This window comes from Melitaea cinxia, chromosome 13 (assembly GCF_905220565.1).
Source record: "Melitaea cinxia chromosome 13, ilMelCinx1.1, whole genome shotgun sequence".
NCBI classification, from domain to species: Eukaryota; Metazoa; Arthropoda; class Insecta; order Lepidoptera; family Nymphalidae; genus Melitaea; species Melitaea cinxia.
Window position 1 is genome coordinate 3,187,624 of NC_059406.1, and position 14,982 is coordinate 3,202,605.

The following is a 14,982-nucleotide window of genomic DNA, read 5'->3' on the forward strand; positions in this document are numbered from 1 at the left end:
GTCACATTTAAATTTCATCGAGATCTGATTACAACTTATGCGTATTTACTTGACTATTTTTTCGTCTACCTACGTTGTATTATTTGTCGATATAATTGAAGACGGTTTTTCTTCGTTTGCCTGCAAACACAATTATGTGTAAGTAGCGTTTGAGTATGTGGCTTTTATTTAGTTTCTTTGTTTATTTTTCAATCCAACACACCTTCCAACTTTATCCTCGTAGTACGGCACACATTAGCGATGACGTAATTATCGGAATAAAGAGGAAAAACAAAACATAATAAACGAGTTATGTATATAATTATAGCATATGGTTTGTATTAAAAGTTCTACCTCGCAAAAATACATAAAATATATATTTTAGAAAACATAAGAATATTTAAGAATACATATTCGAAGCAGTCCTTTCCTGTCCTGTGCAGTCATAGTGGGTCTCCCGTGCCTAGTGCTAGCGCTCGACTGATTTACTGGGCTTGATGCGTGGTAATATATACTATCCTTTTATTATTTAATATAAATTGTATTAAAAATGATTACATTTTTTAATTTTTTTTTGTATTTCATAATGATGTAAGTTTACTTTGATGAAGATAGTTCGTTAAAATTTCTTAGTTTTCTAAGAAAAATATCGCTTTTAAAATTGTACTTATTTGGAAAATATTCGTAGCTTTAAATTTTTTTTTATCGATTAATAGAGATACAAATGGAATAAAAATCTGTGATAGTCCTCAACAAAATTATATCCCACATATTACGATATTTTTTTTAAATGGTTTCAACGTAGAGGTTATTGAAAAGTAGGACTTCAAAGTATAGATTGCGACCGATTACCCAGGGACGAGGCTGATGAAAAGGTTAATACTTTTATACACATAATATAATTCAATATTCTGATCTGACTATCTACTACAACAAAAGTTGCTCTATTATATTTCAAGAATATAAATTACATTATTGCATCTAACACTGAGATTAACGACGTCAAAATATTACAATTTCGCGGATTGTTACCGATTTTTGTGAAATGGCTCTTAATACTACTTATATTCATTTAATTATGTTTATCGGCCTGAGCTACTTATATTGCGTGATTTTTATAGTAATTATAATAACAACAACATTCAAATATGCGTCGTTAGATTACACGTTGTCACAGAATGTGTTGAAGAAATAAAGGTTCACTGCTCGTTCCCCATAGGTGATAGCGTGATAATATGTAGCCTATATGTTGACCCGACTTCTTAATGATATTCGTGCCAAATTTAAAGTAAGTCCATGCAGTACTTTTTGAGTTTATCCCGGAAATACATATAGATAAACGACAAATAGACAAAAATTCTAAAAACTATATTTTTGGCTTCGGTATTGATAGTAGATCACACCCCAAGTATTCTTAAAAAAAAATTAAATGAACAGTTTTGATTTTCCTACTGTTTTATTACATGTATAGATAAAGTAACAATGGCAAGTGAACTAACAAGTGACTGTTTACAAAATTATGTTAGTGAAACTTATTGTCTGAGTTATAACAATGCACCTAAAACTAAAAAATACATGTAGGGGTTTTTATCTCCCCTATATAAAGATATGTCCTTCTATATATAGATATATAGCGTTTGATTACGAGCATGTTGGTGTCAAGGAAGAAAACAAGATACAATATTTGTATTTTATATTATATTTTATTTTTATATTTATTATTTTTATTTTTATTTTATATTATATTTAATCTAATTTCCCGGCCACACAATGCTCTCGATCCAGTCGACGAAGCTATACACGCGCGTGTAGACGCCCGGCAGGTTGGGGCGCGCGCACCCGATGCCGAAAGATGTAACGCCTATCACGAAATGCATGGAACCTTCTTCAGACGGAGGCAGGTTTATCTTCACTTGAAGTGGTCCGCCTGAGTCACCCTGCACGGAAGTATAAAATGTTATAATAATCAATATTTCGTTCCGAACGTATGTACAAAGAGTACAGATAAAGATAAATATACAAAAAGCGACTAAAATAAATGACAAAATTTTGCCATAAGATAGCTTTCCTTCCTCTTTATTTCTAAGTGGATAGTAAAATACCTGACACGCATCAACTCCACCTTCAAGTTTCCCCGCACATATCTGATGGTCCTTAATGCCACACCAGTGTCGGTTGCAGGACGGCCGCAGTAGTGAATCGCATAGCCATGGGTCTATTATATCGACTACGGCAGCCTGGAGTTCAGGAGATACTTTCCTGCTGGCTGTAGAGATTTTATAAAAACTTATAGAACCAATAGTAACCGTGACGACTAATTAATTATAAATAAAGTATATTGTAAATACAATTTAATGAATACCTGTCTCAATGACTCCCCATCCAGTAAGGGTTGCTGATGTTCCCAATTTATCTGTATTAAATCGATTCCAGAGGCAGGCTGGTTGTATGTAACTCGTAAATTGTTGAGGTTCGGTTAATTCTACTAGAGCTATGTCAAAGTATTTTTTTGGTGCTGAATACGATGGATGTATTATGATTCGAAGTATTTTGGCGTCAATTGGTTCTTGACCGTTTGAAATCTATAAAACACATTAAAAATAGTTTTAAATATTAATTACATTTCTTGATCATTGAAATAATAAAGAATTCTTCTCTTTATTTTAAGTAAAGAATTAGATTTGTACGATTTTATTTTTGTGTTACCTACATTAGGAATTCTAAACATTTTTTAATATCATATCAAGCCACGGTTCGCTTAAACTGAATATAAAAATCATCATATCAAAAATTTCGATCTAACGGGTATATCGTTCCATAGCTTAATTGGCTAGAGCGCCGACACGGTCAGTCGGAGGTGTCGGTTCGATCCCCGCTGGTACGGTCGATTTTTGATATGATATTAAAAAATGTTTAGAATTCCTAATGTGTGGGTATCACAAAAATAAAATCGTACAAATTTAAAAATAGCACGGCGTCGTCTCCTGTCAAAGATTTTCATTGTAATATGAAACTTTGAATAGTTACGGGTTTCTGTAAAGAACTCACTAAAGACGGCGCCACGGTTCGCTTAAACCGAAAATAAAAATAATCATATCAAAAATTTCGATCTAACCGTTACCTTCATCGTTCCATAGCTTAATTGGCTAGAGCACCGAAACGGTCAGTAGGAGATGCAGGTTCGATCCCCGCTTGAACGGTAGATTTTTGATATGATATTAAAAAAATGTAAAGAATTAGATTCAGTAAATAGGTTTTATGATTCTTTACACATATTAATTACATTTAAAACATACTTCGTCAATAATGTTCTTATCGCCGAGCCTGATGATTTCAGGCACTTGACTGACTAAGTTCGTATCGAGCGGAGACTTGGAGCAGTGCGCGGCGGTGAGCGTGTACTTCGAGCTGATGAGCGTGCATCCGCACCTGAATACCCACGTGCCTTGTATAACCCTCCATCCCAGAGCACCCTTAGAACAAATGATTTTTTATCACTATTAGCAAATGTTTCTCATTTCTTTTTAATTTCTTACGTCGAAAGTCTTTTAAAACGCAATCAAATTTGATTTTGAAGAAATTTTTTTTTTTTTTTCGGTAATGGTGTTTCTTACAAATATTTTGGTTACAATTTTATGTTGTTTCTTAAATGATTCTAAAACTTGATTGTACATATAATGCTTATAATTGGTTTCTAGCGTATCATTTTTAATTACCCAATAAAGTATTTTTAGTCTAAGATATTTTTTGTAATACCATATGTGGGAATTCACCAGGTGCTGTGATCCTCCCCCCTATTGCCGAAATTCCAAATATTCCGTTCTCGAGTCGTTTTTGTTTGCCTGTAAAAATATTCTAAATGTTATTGGAGTAAGTTTGAACATGCAATAAGTTTCTATTAAGTTTAAACTAGACCCAGTTTAATTTTGATGATAGTCAAGCAAATTCATTAAAAAAGTTCAATAATTCCAAAGCATTTTAAAGGATACGGTACACGGTATTCTACACAGGTTTTGCAACAACAATAGTGGGGCTACGTATACTTAACCCTTAATTTGGCAAAAAAAATAAACATTTTGAATTGAAACAAATACTGAAATAGGAATGTGTAGAGTCTAAATATGCCCAGAAAAATAGTAAAAAAAATCTAGGGTTTTCAGTTTTCCTGAAAAATCATGTATGCTACTACATACATTGCCAAGTGGGTAAAGAAATATGTATTCATTTGAATGTATGTTGGGACATACCTTACCAAAACCAGTAAGAATAAAAATCATAAATATGTATTGTAACTTTAATTAAAAACAAACATAAATCAAACCTCTTTATAAAAATGATGGACATACATTATGAAAACAAAGTAGCGGGTATAATAGCTCTGCAACACGGTGATTTGCAGTAAATGCTGGAAGTAAACCCATAAACTCTACTCATTTTTGAAAATGATAAATTAGTTGACAATTCCTGGGTTTACTTCCGGTAACGAAACATAACCGGACTTGGCATTTGCTGCAAATGACAGTCGTGAGCTTAGAGCATAACCTGCACCGACCCTGAGATGTCATGGTCATGAAATGACTCACATTGTCAAATCGCGAGGACTCAACAGGAACTGGCTGTATCGCTTTTTGTGGTCGTTTTTTGATGTCGGGTGGGTCAATCACAGCACGTCTATTCTTTTTGAGTCCTTCATAGATTTCGTACCTAAAAGCCTTCAAGGGCATAGTCTTTATTTTTATTTTAGTACAATCATTTCTGTAAGATAGCCATGCATTGTTGATGCATATATCAAGCAGCTGGGCAAATATGCCGACATACCAACGTCGTGTCTTGAAAGGAGTTCTGTATAGCGAGATGAGCATATCCGCCAAATCTACACCACCCATATGTTTATTATACTCTTTGACAACTTGTGGACAATTGACTTCAACTTTTTGTTTGGCCTCTTTGCAGTAGCGTTTAATTTTCTCTACCGGTTCTGTACCTACATAAGTACTGACCAACGTTACGACTTTGTTGTCATTCCAACGCACAACTACCAGGCGATTTTTGTCACAAACTGCTTGGTCATAAGCTCCTCGAGGCTTTTTCTTCATTTCTTTTTCCGTACGTAAAACTGTATCTGCTCCTCTCAGTCTATTTTTTCTGATGGTGCCCAATCCAAAAATACCGTAGTTTTCTCTCAGTATGTAAAAGAGTTCTGGGCATGAAAAAAAATTGTCGCAGAATACAAAAGCTGGTATTTTTTTTATACTTTTGCACAAAGCAATGACTACTTGAGCTCCAAAGCCTAGCGACAATTCTTCTTCTGTGAAATTATGGAACCTGAAAGTGTCCTCTCCTCCGTACAGGATAAAATCGTATATCATACCTGATACTCCAGCCCTGATATAGTTTTTGAAACCCCATTTATTGGGTTTGTCTTTCATGTATTGGCGTCTCTTGCCGGCCTTAGTCCCTTTGTAAGGAATCATCATTTCGTCGATACTGAACTTGGTCTCGACTTCTTGAGCTAAACAATTTGCTCTTATTTTTTCAACTATGGGCCTTATCTTATGATATCTGTCACTATTATCAGAGCTATTGTCGACGAAATGAAGGTATCTTCGAATTTTTTGGTACCTTTTTATGGGCATTAGATCTGCAACTAAACCGAATCTATATTGCAGACTCCAATAGTCTGTATATGAAGGCATGGACACGACCCCCATAATGATGTGAATAGCCAGAAAATCTCGAAGTTCGTCTTCAACTAATTCAATCGATCGTCCGGTTTTTTCCACTGAATACGCATTTGTTTGTTCAACAATGTCAGTTATAACATCTGGAGAAAAAAACTTGTAAAAATAGTCCAAGGGAATAGTAGGTGTCTTAGAATCGATTTCTGGTTCATCTTCCATAATTGCTTTGTGTTGAAAAGCAGCAGTCCTTTTCCATTTATAGCACAGAACGAACTTTTTGATTCTGCGTGAGCGTTTAGCAACAGGAACCGTCGGTCTTTTCGATCGTGTTTTTCTAGTTATGCGATTTAGCGATGTAGAGGATGTAGTGGGAGTGCTAGGTATGGTCACTGAAGGTTGTGCAGGTGAAGATTGTGATGCAAAAGCGACTTGAGATACAGGATTTAGAGTAGCAGGAATGGCAGGAGTTGCAGGCGTGGCAGGGGTTGCAGGCAATGTTGGAATGTCACTTATTGTCGGAATAGTACTGCAATCGGGCTCAAGCGATGGATTCGGGTATACTTCTTGGAATACAGGTGTAAGCCGAACATTCTCATCGGTTGAGGTTTCACCATCGGAATCTAATATATTCAGTCTTTCTAAGGAACTCGCAATAGATCGGGCTGGGGAAGATGAGTCTGAATGCAAAACTTGAGCGCTTAATAATTCATCATCGACGTCAGACGCATTACCATCATCAGAGAGTGCATTTTCAGTAGGGATCAAAGCTAAAATTCTACCACCACGTGTAAGTAGCGCGTGCTGTAAAGAAAAAAAAAGCTTGCATACACCAAAACTCAAGCCCAAGCAAACAAAAACCCATAAATCGCAAAAAATATCACAAAAAGAAAAAAAAAAATTGCATACACCAAAGCCGAAGCAAACAAAACCCATAAATCGCAAAAAAAAAAAATATTACAAAAAGAAATCTAATAAATTGGCAATGTATGCTGTGACATACAGCTTCGTCATGCAGTGATTTATTACTAAGTTGGCAATGTATGTCACGGTATACAAAGTTTATTATCAAATAAAACAACAAATATCCACAAATATTGCCAAAATTATAACAGTGAACACTTCACTATAATGTCACGATCGAATTATAAGTGTTTCATTAGAAATTTACGAGGAAAAAGTAATAAAAAACAAATAAATACCTTAGTGAGCACAGCCGGCTTCTTTCGGGCAGACATTTTGAAAAAAAGTGACAGCACCAGTGTTGCTAACACTCAAAAACATTTTTTTTCATAAAGTGTGACTAGTTTATAAGAATAAATATTAATAATTATATTGAAATCATAATATTTCTTTAACACTTTATTTTTTTTTAAGTTTGTATGGCACAGCATACAGTACCAAATTAAGGGTTAATGGTTGCGCTTTTCTTTTCAATTTACGGCCGCCAGAGGCATGACGATAGATGAGTGTACTGTGCAACGAAGACAGCATAGGATTCTGTCTTTTTCTATCACACGTATGATTTAAAATATAAAAAATACAAACACAAATACTCTTAATTGTACACTATCAGAGAAAGTTTTTACATCGAAAGAAAATATAGACATGTACAAAAGGTAGTCTTATCGCTAAATTATAATGAAACGTCACTTGACGTCACGTCACAATAAAAGAAATAATTAAATCTGATTGATTGCTAGTTTCGTCTGACATTGTCGCAAAGAATCCCAACTTTCCAAGTAAGGTCTATCATCATTATCAGCTTATCGAATAAAAATAATAATATAGAATACTAGCGACCCGCCCGGGCTTCGCACGGGTGCAATGCTAAAACTAAATATACTTCAGAATGTCTTTATTTATATTATGAAGCTAGCTTATGGCATGGTTATTAACATAATAATAACATTCAAATATGCGTAGTTAGATTACACGTTGTTACAGAATGCGTTAAAGAAATAAAGGTTCACGGCTCGTTCCCTGTAGGTGATAGCGTGATAATTTGCAGCCTATATATTAAACCGAATTTTTAATAATATTCGTGGCAAATTTGAAGTAAATCCATGCAGTACTTTTTGAGTTTATTCCGGACCTACATACAGACAAACAGACAAACAGACAAACAGACAAAAATTCTAAAAACTATATTTTTGGCTTTGGTATCGATTAAAGATCACACCCCAAGTATTCTTTTAAAAAAATATTCAATGTACAGTTTTGACTTTCCTACCATTTTATTATATGTATAGATATTTCTCAACATGTATCATTGAAATAATATTTTTGCCATCAAAATATGGTAACTAATATAAACCCTGAGGATCTTAAAATATTATTTTTACCTATAGCTATCACGCTAGTAGGTTTATGTGCAGAGCAGTAATAATAAAGAGTGCATGTGCGTCAAAAGATCATTAATTACTTACATTCTTCTTCTTTCTTTTTCTGATTTTCTCTATTTTGTCTCTCCCATACATATTCAAGACATTCTGAAAAATAATACAGGAACTATAATTTTCGATTCGGTTATCAATAATTAACCTTTTTTTTATTCTTTAAAAAAATAGGAGGTTTCGTCACACAGTGACCACGTCACCTCCATCGTTCTTAATTATCTTAACTAAATCAATTACGTCTCTTAAAATATATTAGGACTAATTTATAAACATTTCTAGCCTCTTCAGAAGTCCGTCAAGCCAAGATACTGCTGAATACCATTATTCAAATTATAATCTGGGTACTGCATAAAATACAATCTTATTTCAGTTTCGATTCGCACATATCCCATTAAAACATGATAAAACCTCTACTCGGTCGAATAATTAACCTTGAACAAAGTATCATATTTTACAACATTCCGTTTTTCATTGTTACTTTCGGTCTTCGTGTCTTTCCGCAACTTATTTTTTTTATACACTACGTCGGTAAACAAGCTAACGGCTCATTTGATGGTAAACGATTACCGTAGCTTATAGACGCCTGTAATACCAGCAGCATCGTAAGCGTGTTGTCGACTCTATCCCCAATGCTCCCCATTAGCTTTTTTTATGTCACTAGGTCGGCAAACAAGCGTACGGCTCACCTGATGGTAAGCGATTACCGTAGCTTATAGACGCCTGCAACACCAGAAGCATCGCAAGCTCGTTACCGACCCAATCCCCAATCCCCCCAGGAGCTCTGGTCACCTTACTCACCAACAGGAACACAATACTGCTTGAAAACAGTATTATTTTGCTGTGATCTTCTGTAAGGTCGAGGTACTACCCTAGTCGGGCTGCTCCATATTTTGAGCAGGAAATTCCTGCTATGCCCTACCTCAGTTAAAAGCTCTGGTCACCTTACTTACAACAGGAACACAACACTGCTTGAAAGTGGTGTTATTTGGCTGTAATTTTCTGTAAGGTCGAGGTACTTCCCCAGTCGGGCTGCTCCAGATTTTTAGCAGGATATTTCCTGTTGTACCCTACCTCAGTGAAAATAAATAATACAGATTTATTTCATATACATGTAAAATGTATCCATTTTTTTCGACTTAGATTTTTCGTCTCTCTCATAATGAAGGATGTCGTCAATACACTGTTCAAGAATATCACAGGAGTACTAAAAGCATTTGTTTACCAAAGCCAAATATGGAAATTGATCTTTCTGATAAGTTTTGGTGTACTATCATTGTAGAAGTTAAGGGACACCTGTAATACCAGGAGCAGTGTAAACGCGATGCCGACCCAATCTTTGACCCTCCCCAGGAGCTTTGACTACGATACTCAATCTTAACGTAACACTACTTGAGAGGATACCTGATCTATGATCTACTGCTGAAAAGCAATATCCCTTTCATTATCAGGTTGTCTGGAAGAGATTGCTTTTTAGCAATAAGTTCGCCTGATTGTACAATTTGTTACTTATAATTGCTTGTAATCTAAATTTTGTTCTTTATTTAAATGTGCAATAAAGTATATTATTATTATTATTACTGTATAGTTGAGTTACGACCCTGCTGTTCCGAAAATTGATATAGATATTTACTGCTCTGCCCTATCTTAATTAACTTTGTTATTTGTACTTATTAAATTTTCCATCTATTTATTTTTATGTACAGTCTTTGAAATTGAGTATCTATACAAATACCTACAACTTTTGAACAAGTCCGCTTCAGCCTGTAATATTCCACTGTTGGGCATAGGCCTCTTTCCTCACGTAGGAGAGGGATCACATCCACGCCGCTCCAGTGTGGGTTGGCGGGTTTGAACAAGTTGGATACCTTTAAATAAAGTATTTTCTTACTAGCTTCACTTATACGGCGGCCTGGTTTTCTGAAATCCGGCTTAACCGGATTGTATTTGCAAGGGTCTTCTGTAGTTGCTGTGGTAGTTGTTATTGGCATCGGAGTTGATGTACGTAATAAATTGTTTTTATCATTTCTCTGGAAAAAGACCACGTACGTATGTGTACATATTAATACAATCAGTGTTTCTACGAGAACTATTGTCAACTTATTATCTCAATATCTATCTTTATACCAAAATTCATTTAAATTGATTCTGTGACATAAAAATCAATTGTTACTACAAAATGTGCATTAGAAATATATTATCAACTTTTAATGTATATATGGCTCACTGTTTTAGCGATAGTGGCTTACTCATAAAAGATAGATATATGCTATCGCGTATTTTTTTTAGGACTAATTAAGATAAACATTTCTCTTATACTCGTACATCATATACGTGTAAACTCTACAGTTCTTGGAGCGTACGCAAGAATAGCTCGCAGATGGCAGATTTTTTTCCGACTTACTTGATGATTATCGTTATATTTTAGACAATTCACACACTATCTTTAAAAATCGTAGCCTATGTGTTATTCTAATGTATAAGCTATATATTTTTTAAAATTCATTCGGTAGTTCGGCTTTCATTAAAATTCATTCGGTAGTTTTTGCGTGAAAGAGGAACAAACATCCATACATCTATACATCCATACATCTATACATCCATACATACAAACTTTCTTGTTTATAATATTAGTAGGATTATAATCTCGTGTTACTAATATACTGAAATACAAAGGCCGAAGACGAGCAGCAGCGTCTTCGGTGCAACAGTCAGCCCTGCGGTGACTTGTGGAGGCCTATGTCCAGCAACGGACTGCCATAGGCTGAAGTGAGTTACTAATATTAAGAATCACAATTTTAAGATCAAGTAATGACTGATATGCTGTGATGTTCTTGATCTGTTTTAGTGGTGAATACTCACAAGGGGTTTGTTGTTACTCGACCAAGTCCATTGCTGTAACAGAGGTAAATAGAACTACTAATAATATAACCCTTTTTTAACATTAGATATATTTGTCAAAAAAAAAATGTAGCTACTTCAGTCAGCTGTTACCTATAACATAAGAATTAGGTCGCTTACCTCAGGAACTGACGACCGTTTGTGTATGTTATAGATATTTATTTGTTTTATTTATTTTTACTTTGGGCATCGTTCTACATCTTTTCAAATTCTTTAAAAAAATTCTATATTACTTCAACTTTATAGTTTATTTCCACATACCCTTTTGTATCGTGTAGAATTTGAGTCCGCAGTCGAAATCACCACTGATACTGCAAAAATAAAACGGTAAACTTATGTTCCAAGGAATAATATGTATTTTGACTTAGGTATTTAATTACGGTGAATTGTGCCTAAAATATTTACACGACTTATTGAAGGAAGGCACTTTAAAAATCAGGCTTTTCAAAATTTTGAGCAACCTGACTAGAGCAGAAGGTTACAGTAAACTACAACGCAATAAATCTGCTCTCAAGTAGATAGTTATATGTTTAGCGTTATGTTTTTGTGATGAGTGAGGCAGACAGAGCTCTTGAGGAGGGTGGAAACACTCATAAACAATATCTTATATATAAAATTCTCGTATCACAGTGTTAGTTAAAATACTCCCCCGAAACGACTGGAGCGATATTTATGAAATTTCGTGTGCGTATTGGGTAGGTCTGAGAATCGGCCATCTATTTTTCATACCCATAAGTTTAAGGTGGGATTAAAGGGTTAATAACATATATGGCAAAACAACGTTTGCCGGGTCAGCTAGCAATGACTAAATATAAAATAAATGAATACATAATATAAATGAATACACAATTTTTTGTGTTCATTATTGTGAGAACAACGTGTACATAAATTATAATGTAAAAAAATCGACGAATTTAAAGGAAAACAATATATAATATGCTGCTGCTGGTGCTGTGTGGCTACGGCACTAAAGAATTTAGCCACCCCCTCTCTTCCCGTAGGTGTCGTAAGAGGCGACTAAGGGATAACAAGGTTCCACAACCACCTTGGAACTTAAGAAGCCGACCGATGGCGGGATAACCATCCAACTGCTGGCTTTGAAATACACAGGCCGAAGACGGGCAGCAGCGTCTTTGGTGCGATAAAGCCAGTACTGCGGTCACCAACCCGCCTGCCCAGCGTGGTGACTATGGGCAAAACACATGAGTTCACGTTATTTTTGACGTAAACTTGTGGAGGCCTATGTCCAGCAGTGGACTGTATAGGCTGTAATGAATGAATGAATGAATATATAATATAACTGTACGAAATTCACCGAGTTAGGAAACTTATTAAAAAACTTGGAACAGATGTTTTAAGGAAAAAAATACTCTTTTCAAGAAACCCCAAAATGCCTTTTCCATTTGAATAAATTAAATTTATTTATTTATTTTTATTTTATTTATTACTTCTTGCATACATATAATCAAACACTTTTACGTAGTATGTAGTAGTATTTATCAATATATCTTGTAAAAAAATAATAGATTTAGTCAAATCTCCGTATCTAAGTTAGTTCACACGTTCTGTTATTTGTTTTTCTTAAAGAAACTAGGAATACTTATAATGTTGTTATTTTTTGTTGTTTGGCAGTTATCAACTCATTATTTGTCTGTTTTGTTACATCATGCGATGATTGATGATTAAGTCTCCAACATCCCACTTCTGACTATAGGCCTCTTTCACTGCCTCTTCACTGCGGGTTGGCGAATATATTCCCTACTATGAGTAACGATCGCTATCAGGTGTATATGATAACAACAAGGACCGACAGCTTTACGTGCTCGCCGATGAGGAGATCCACAAAGATAGACATCCAAACTGGAAATAAATGTTTGTACAAAATACAAATATCCATCCCGTGTGGGTATCGAACCCGCAAACAACCGGTTGTTAGGCGCATCATATACTTCATTTATCCAAAACAATTTCTAAACTATCTATCGTATTTATACTAAATTAAGTGAGGGTAAAATTTGTACTACATTATCAGATTATTGTTGTGAATACTCAACGCTGTCTGCCAGACAGGTCTTTTTGCCCACAGTGAAACTGTATGTTACAATCTTCGTCATTCATCATCAGGTACTGGTTAAACTGCCGTATTGTAATATTTAGAGCTACTGTTCAGTCATCATCATCATCATCAGTTTAGCCTTATACAGTCTACTGCTGGACATTGGCCTCCACAAGTTCGCGCCAAAATGGAGTGAACTCATGGCTTACTGCTGAGCTACTGTTACTCTACTATGAACTGTAGAGTAGTTGAAAATTATAGTATAAGCAAAATTAGTTCGGTAGTTTAGATATTACTAATTTCCGCCGCGGCTTCACCTGCATGGACCACGCTATTTTCATTGTTCCGTTTTCTCGCGTTAAAATATAGCCTATGTCACTCAGTGATATCGATAGAAAGTGGTGAAAGATTTTGGGAAATGGTCTATTGGTTTTGAGTTTTTTGCTAAAAAAACAAAAAAAAAACCTTTCCTCTTATAACATTAGTATAAAAGACAGCAAATATTTCCGGGTTTCCGGTTAGTGACTATGCTGTCTATTTCAGGAGTGTGGATTCGATTCCGGAACCTTGGTGCGGCAGAAATATTTATCTACTATGCGTTTTTTTTATACATATACATGTATATATGCTTAAAGCCTCTATAGTATGCTTAAAGTTACTATCAATAAAAAAAAATATCAAATAATTATTAAAAAAAGAACATCACCTACCTATTAAAACACATATCGTTAACGTTAAAGGTTTCATTACATTGACTAATACATAAATCATTATTTCATTCACTAAATGTCAGTTAAAAAAAATTCAAAAATCGATGAATATGCAACGACTTTACTATTTGAAGTAAAAATATGTATTAAAATATCATCTTAACGTTAGTTTTGTGCGCGTGATAAACACATCTGACAAGATTTTGTAGTTGCTTTACCTCGTCGGCTCGTGACACGATGGACGATTTTTAAAACGAGCGTTTTTCTGTGAATCATTCTGTTAACAAGTTTTTCGTTTTCTCTAAGTATTTTTAGTGTACAATTTATTTCCGACTAGCCGACCCTTTCCCACTTCGTTTGATTATTTTTGTGATGCAAATAAATTGTAAAGTTTTCATCTCGCGCGCACATCTCCGACTAGATTTACATATACCATTATTTTTTACTAAATTTTATGTTCAATCACAATAAAATATAACCCAAATCTCTCCTGAATAATGTAGCTTTCTGATAGTGAAAGAATATAAAAAAAATATATAGAAAAAAAGAATTTCGTGATCGGATCAGTATTTTCGAAGATTACCCCCTACAAATAAACAAAGTTAAAAACTTTACCTCTTTATAATATTAATATAGATTACGACAAGAGTAAGAGTTATTAGAAATGAATCGTAAAAAAAAAAAATTGAATAAACTGTCAACTTTGAAGCAGTATTCAGAGTATTCAGAGTTCCTGAATATGCAGTAGATACCTAAATGTCGGGAGCAAAGTCGGTAAAGCGCTTGAGACGCTCATGCGCTTGCAGGCGCTTATTATTATGCTTGTTTGTCACCTTATTGCTATAAAAAGAATTTTCTTCCATTAATAAGTCTTGTAAATTTTGTAATATGTGACTTTTAAAATAGTTCCAATTAAAAAACGCACAGTGCGCTGCGCACCTGTTGTCCCATTAAAGATAGCGTTACGAGAAACTGGTTTTACTTGATGTATATTTTGCTATATAATTGTTATTGCTTATACATCAGGGAAAGACCCGTCATTAGTGTAAAAATAATTGTGTTTGCTCGCAAACGAAAAAAAAACCGACTTCAATTACATCGACGAGTAAAACAACGTAGATCGACGAAAAAATAGTCAAGTAACTACGCGTTATCAAAGATTACTCAAAAACTAGTTATCAGATCTCAATAAAATTTATACGTGACTACATGACAAACATCAGCTTTCGATTAAATTAAAAATTATCAAAATCGGTATACCC

The 14,982-nt window shown here is 34.6% G+C and overlaps 1 protein-coding gene and 1 long non-coding RNA gene across 2 annotated transcripts; one reads left to right on the forward strand and one right to left on the reverse strand.

The window, feature by feature from the left end:
• The first annotated feature begins 297 nt into the window (after positions 1-297).
• On the forward strand, positions 298-3,669 carry LOC123659048. The gene is made up of 2 exons (XR_006743967.1): positions 298-483; positions 3,317-3,669. It is a non-coding gene; the product is annotated as an uncharacterized LOC123659048 (long non-coding RNA).
• Positions 1,544-13,916, reverse strand: LOC123659047 (serine protease snake-like). Its single transcript, XM_045594320.1, has 11 exons — positions 13,721-13,916; positions 11,216-11,265; positions 10,916-10,948; positions 9,945-10,083; positions 8,087-8,149; positions 3,736-3,821; positions 3,276-3,452; positions 2,342-2,561; positions 2,082-2,245; positions 1,721-1,916; positions 1,544-1,663 (listed from the first exon to the last, which is right to left on the reverse strand). The coding sequence occupies exons 1-10, from the start codon at positions 13,779-13,781 to the stop codon at positions 1,731-1,733; spliced, it is 1,179 nt and encodes a 392-aa protein (XP_045450276.1). The 5' UTR covers positions 13,782-13,916; the 3' UTR covers positions 1,544-1,663; positions 1,721-1,730.
• Between the last annotated feature and the right edge of the window lie 1,066 nt (positions 13,917-14,982).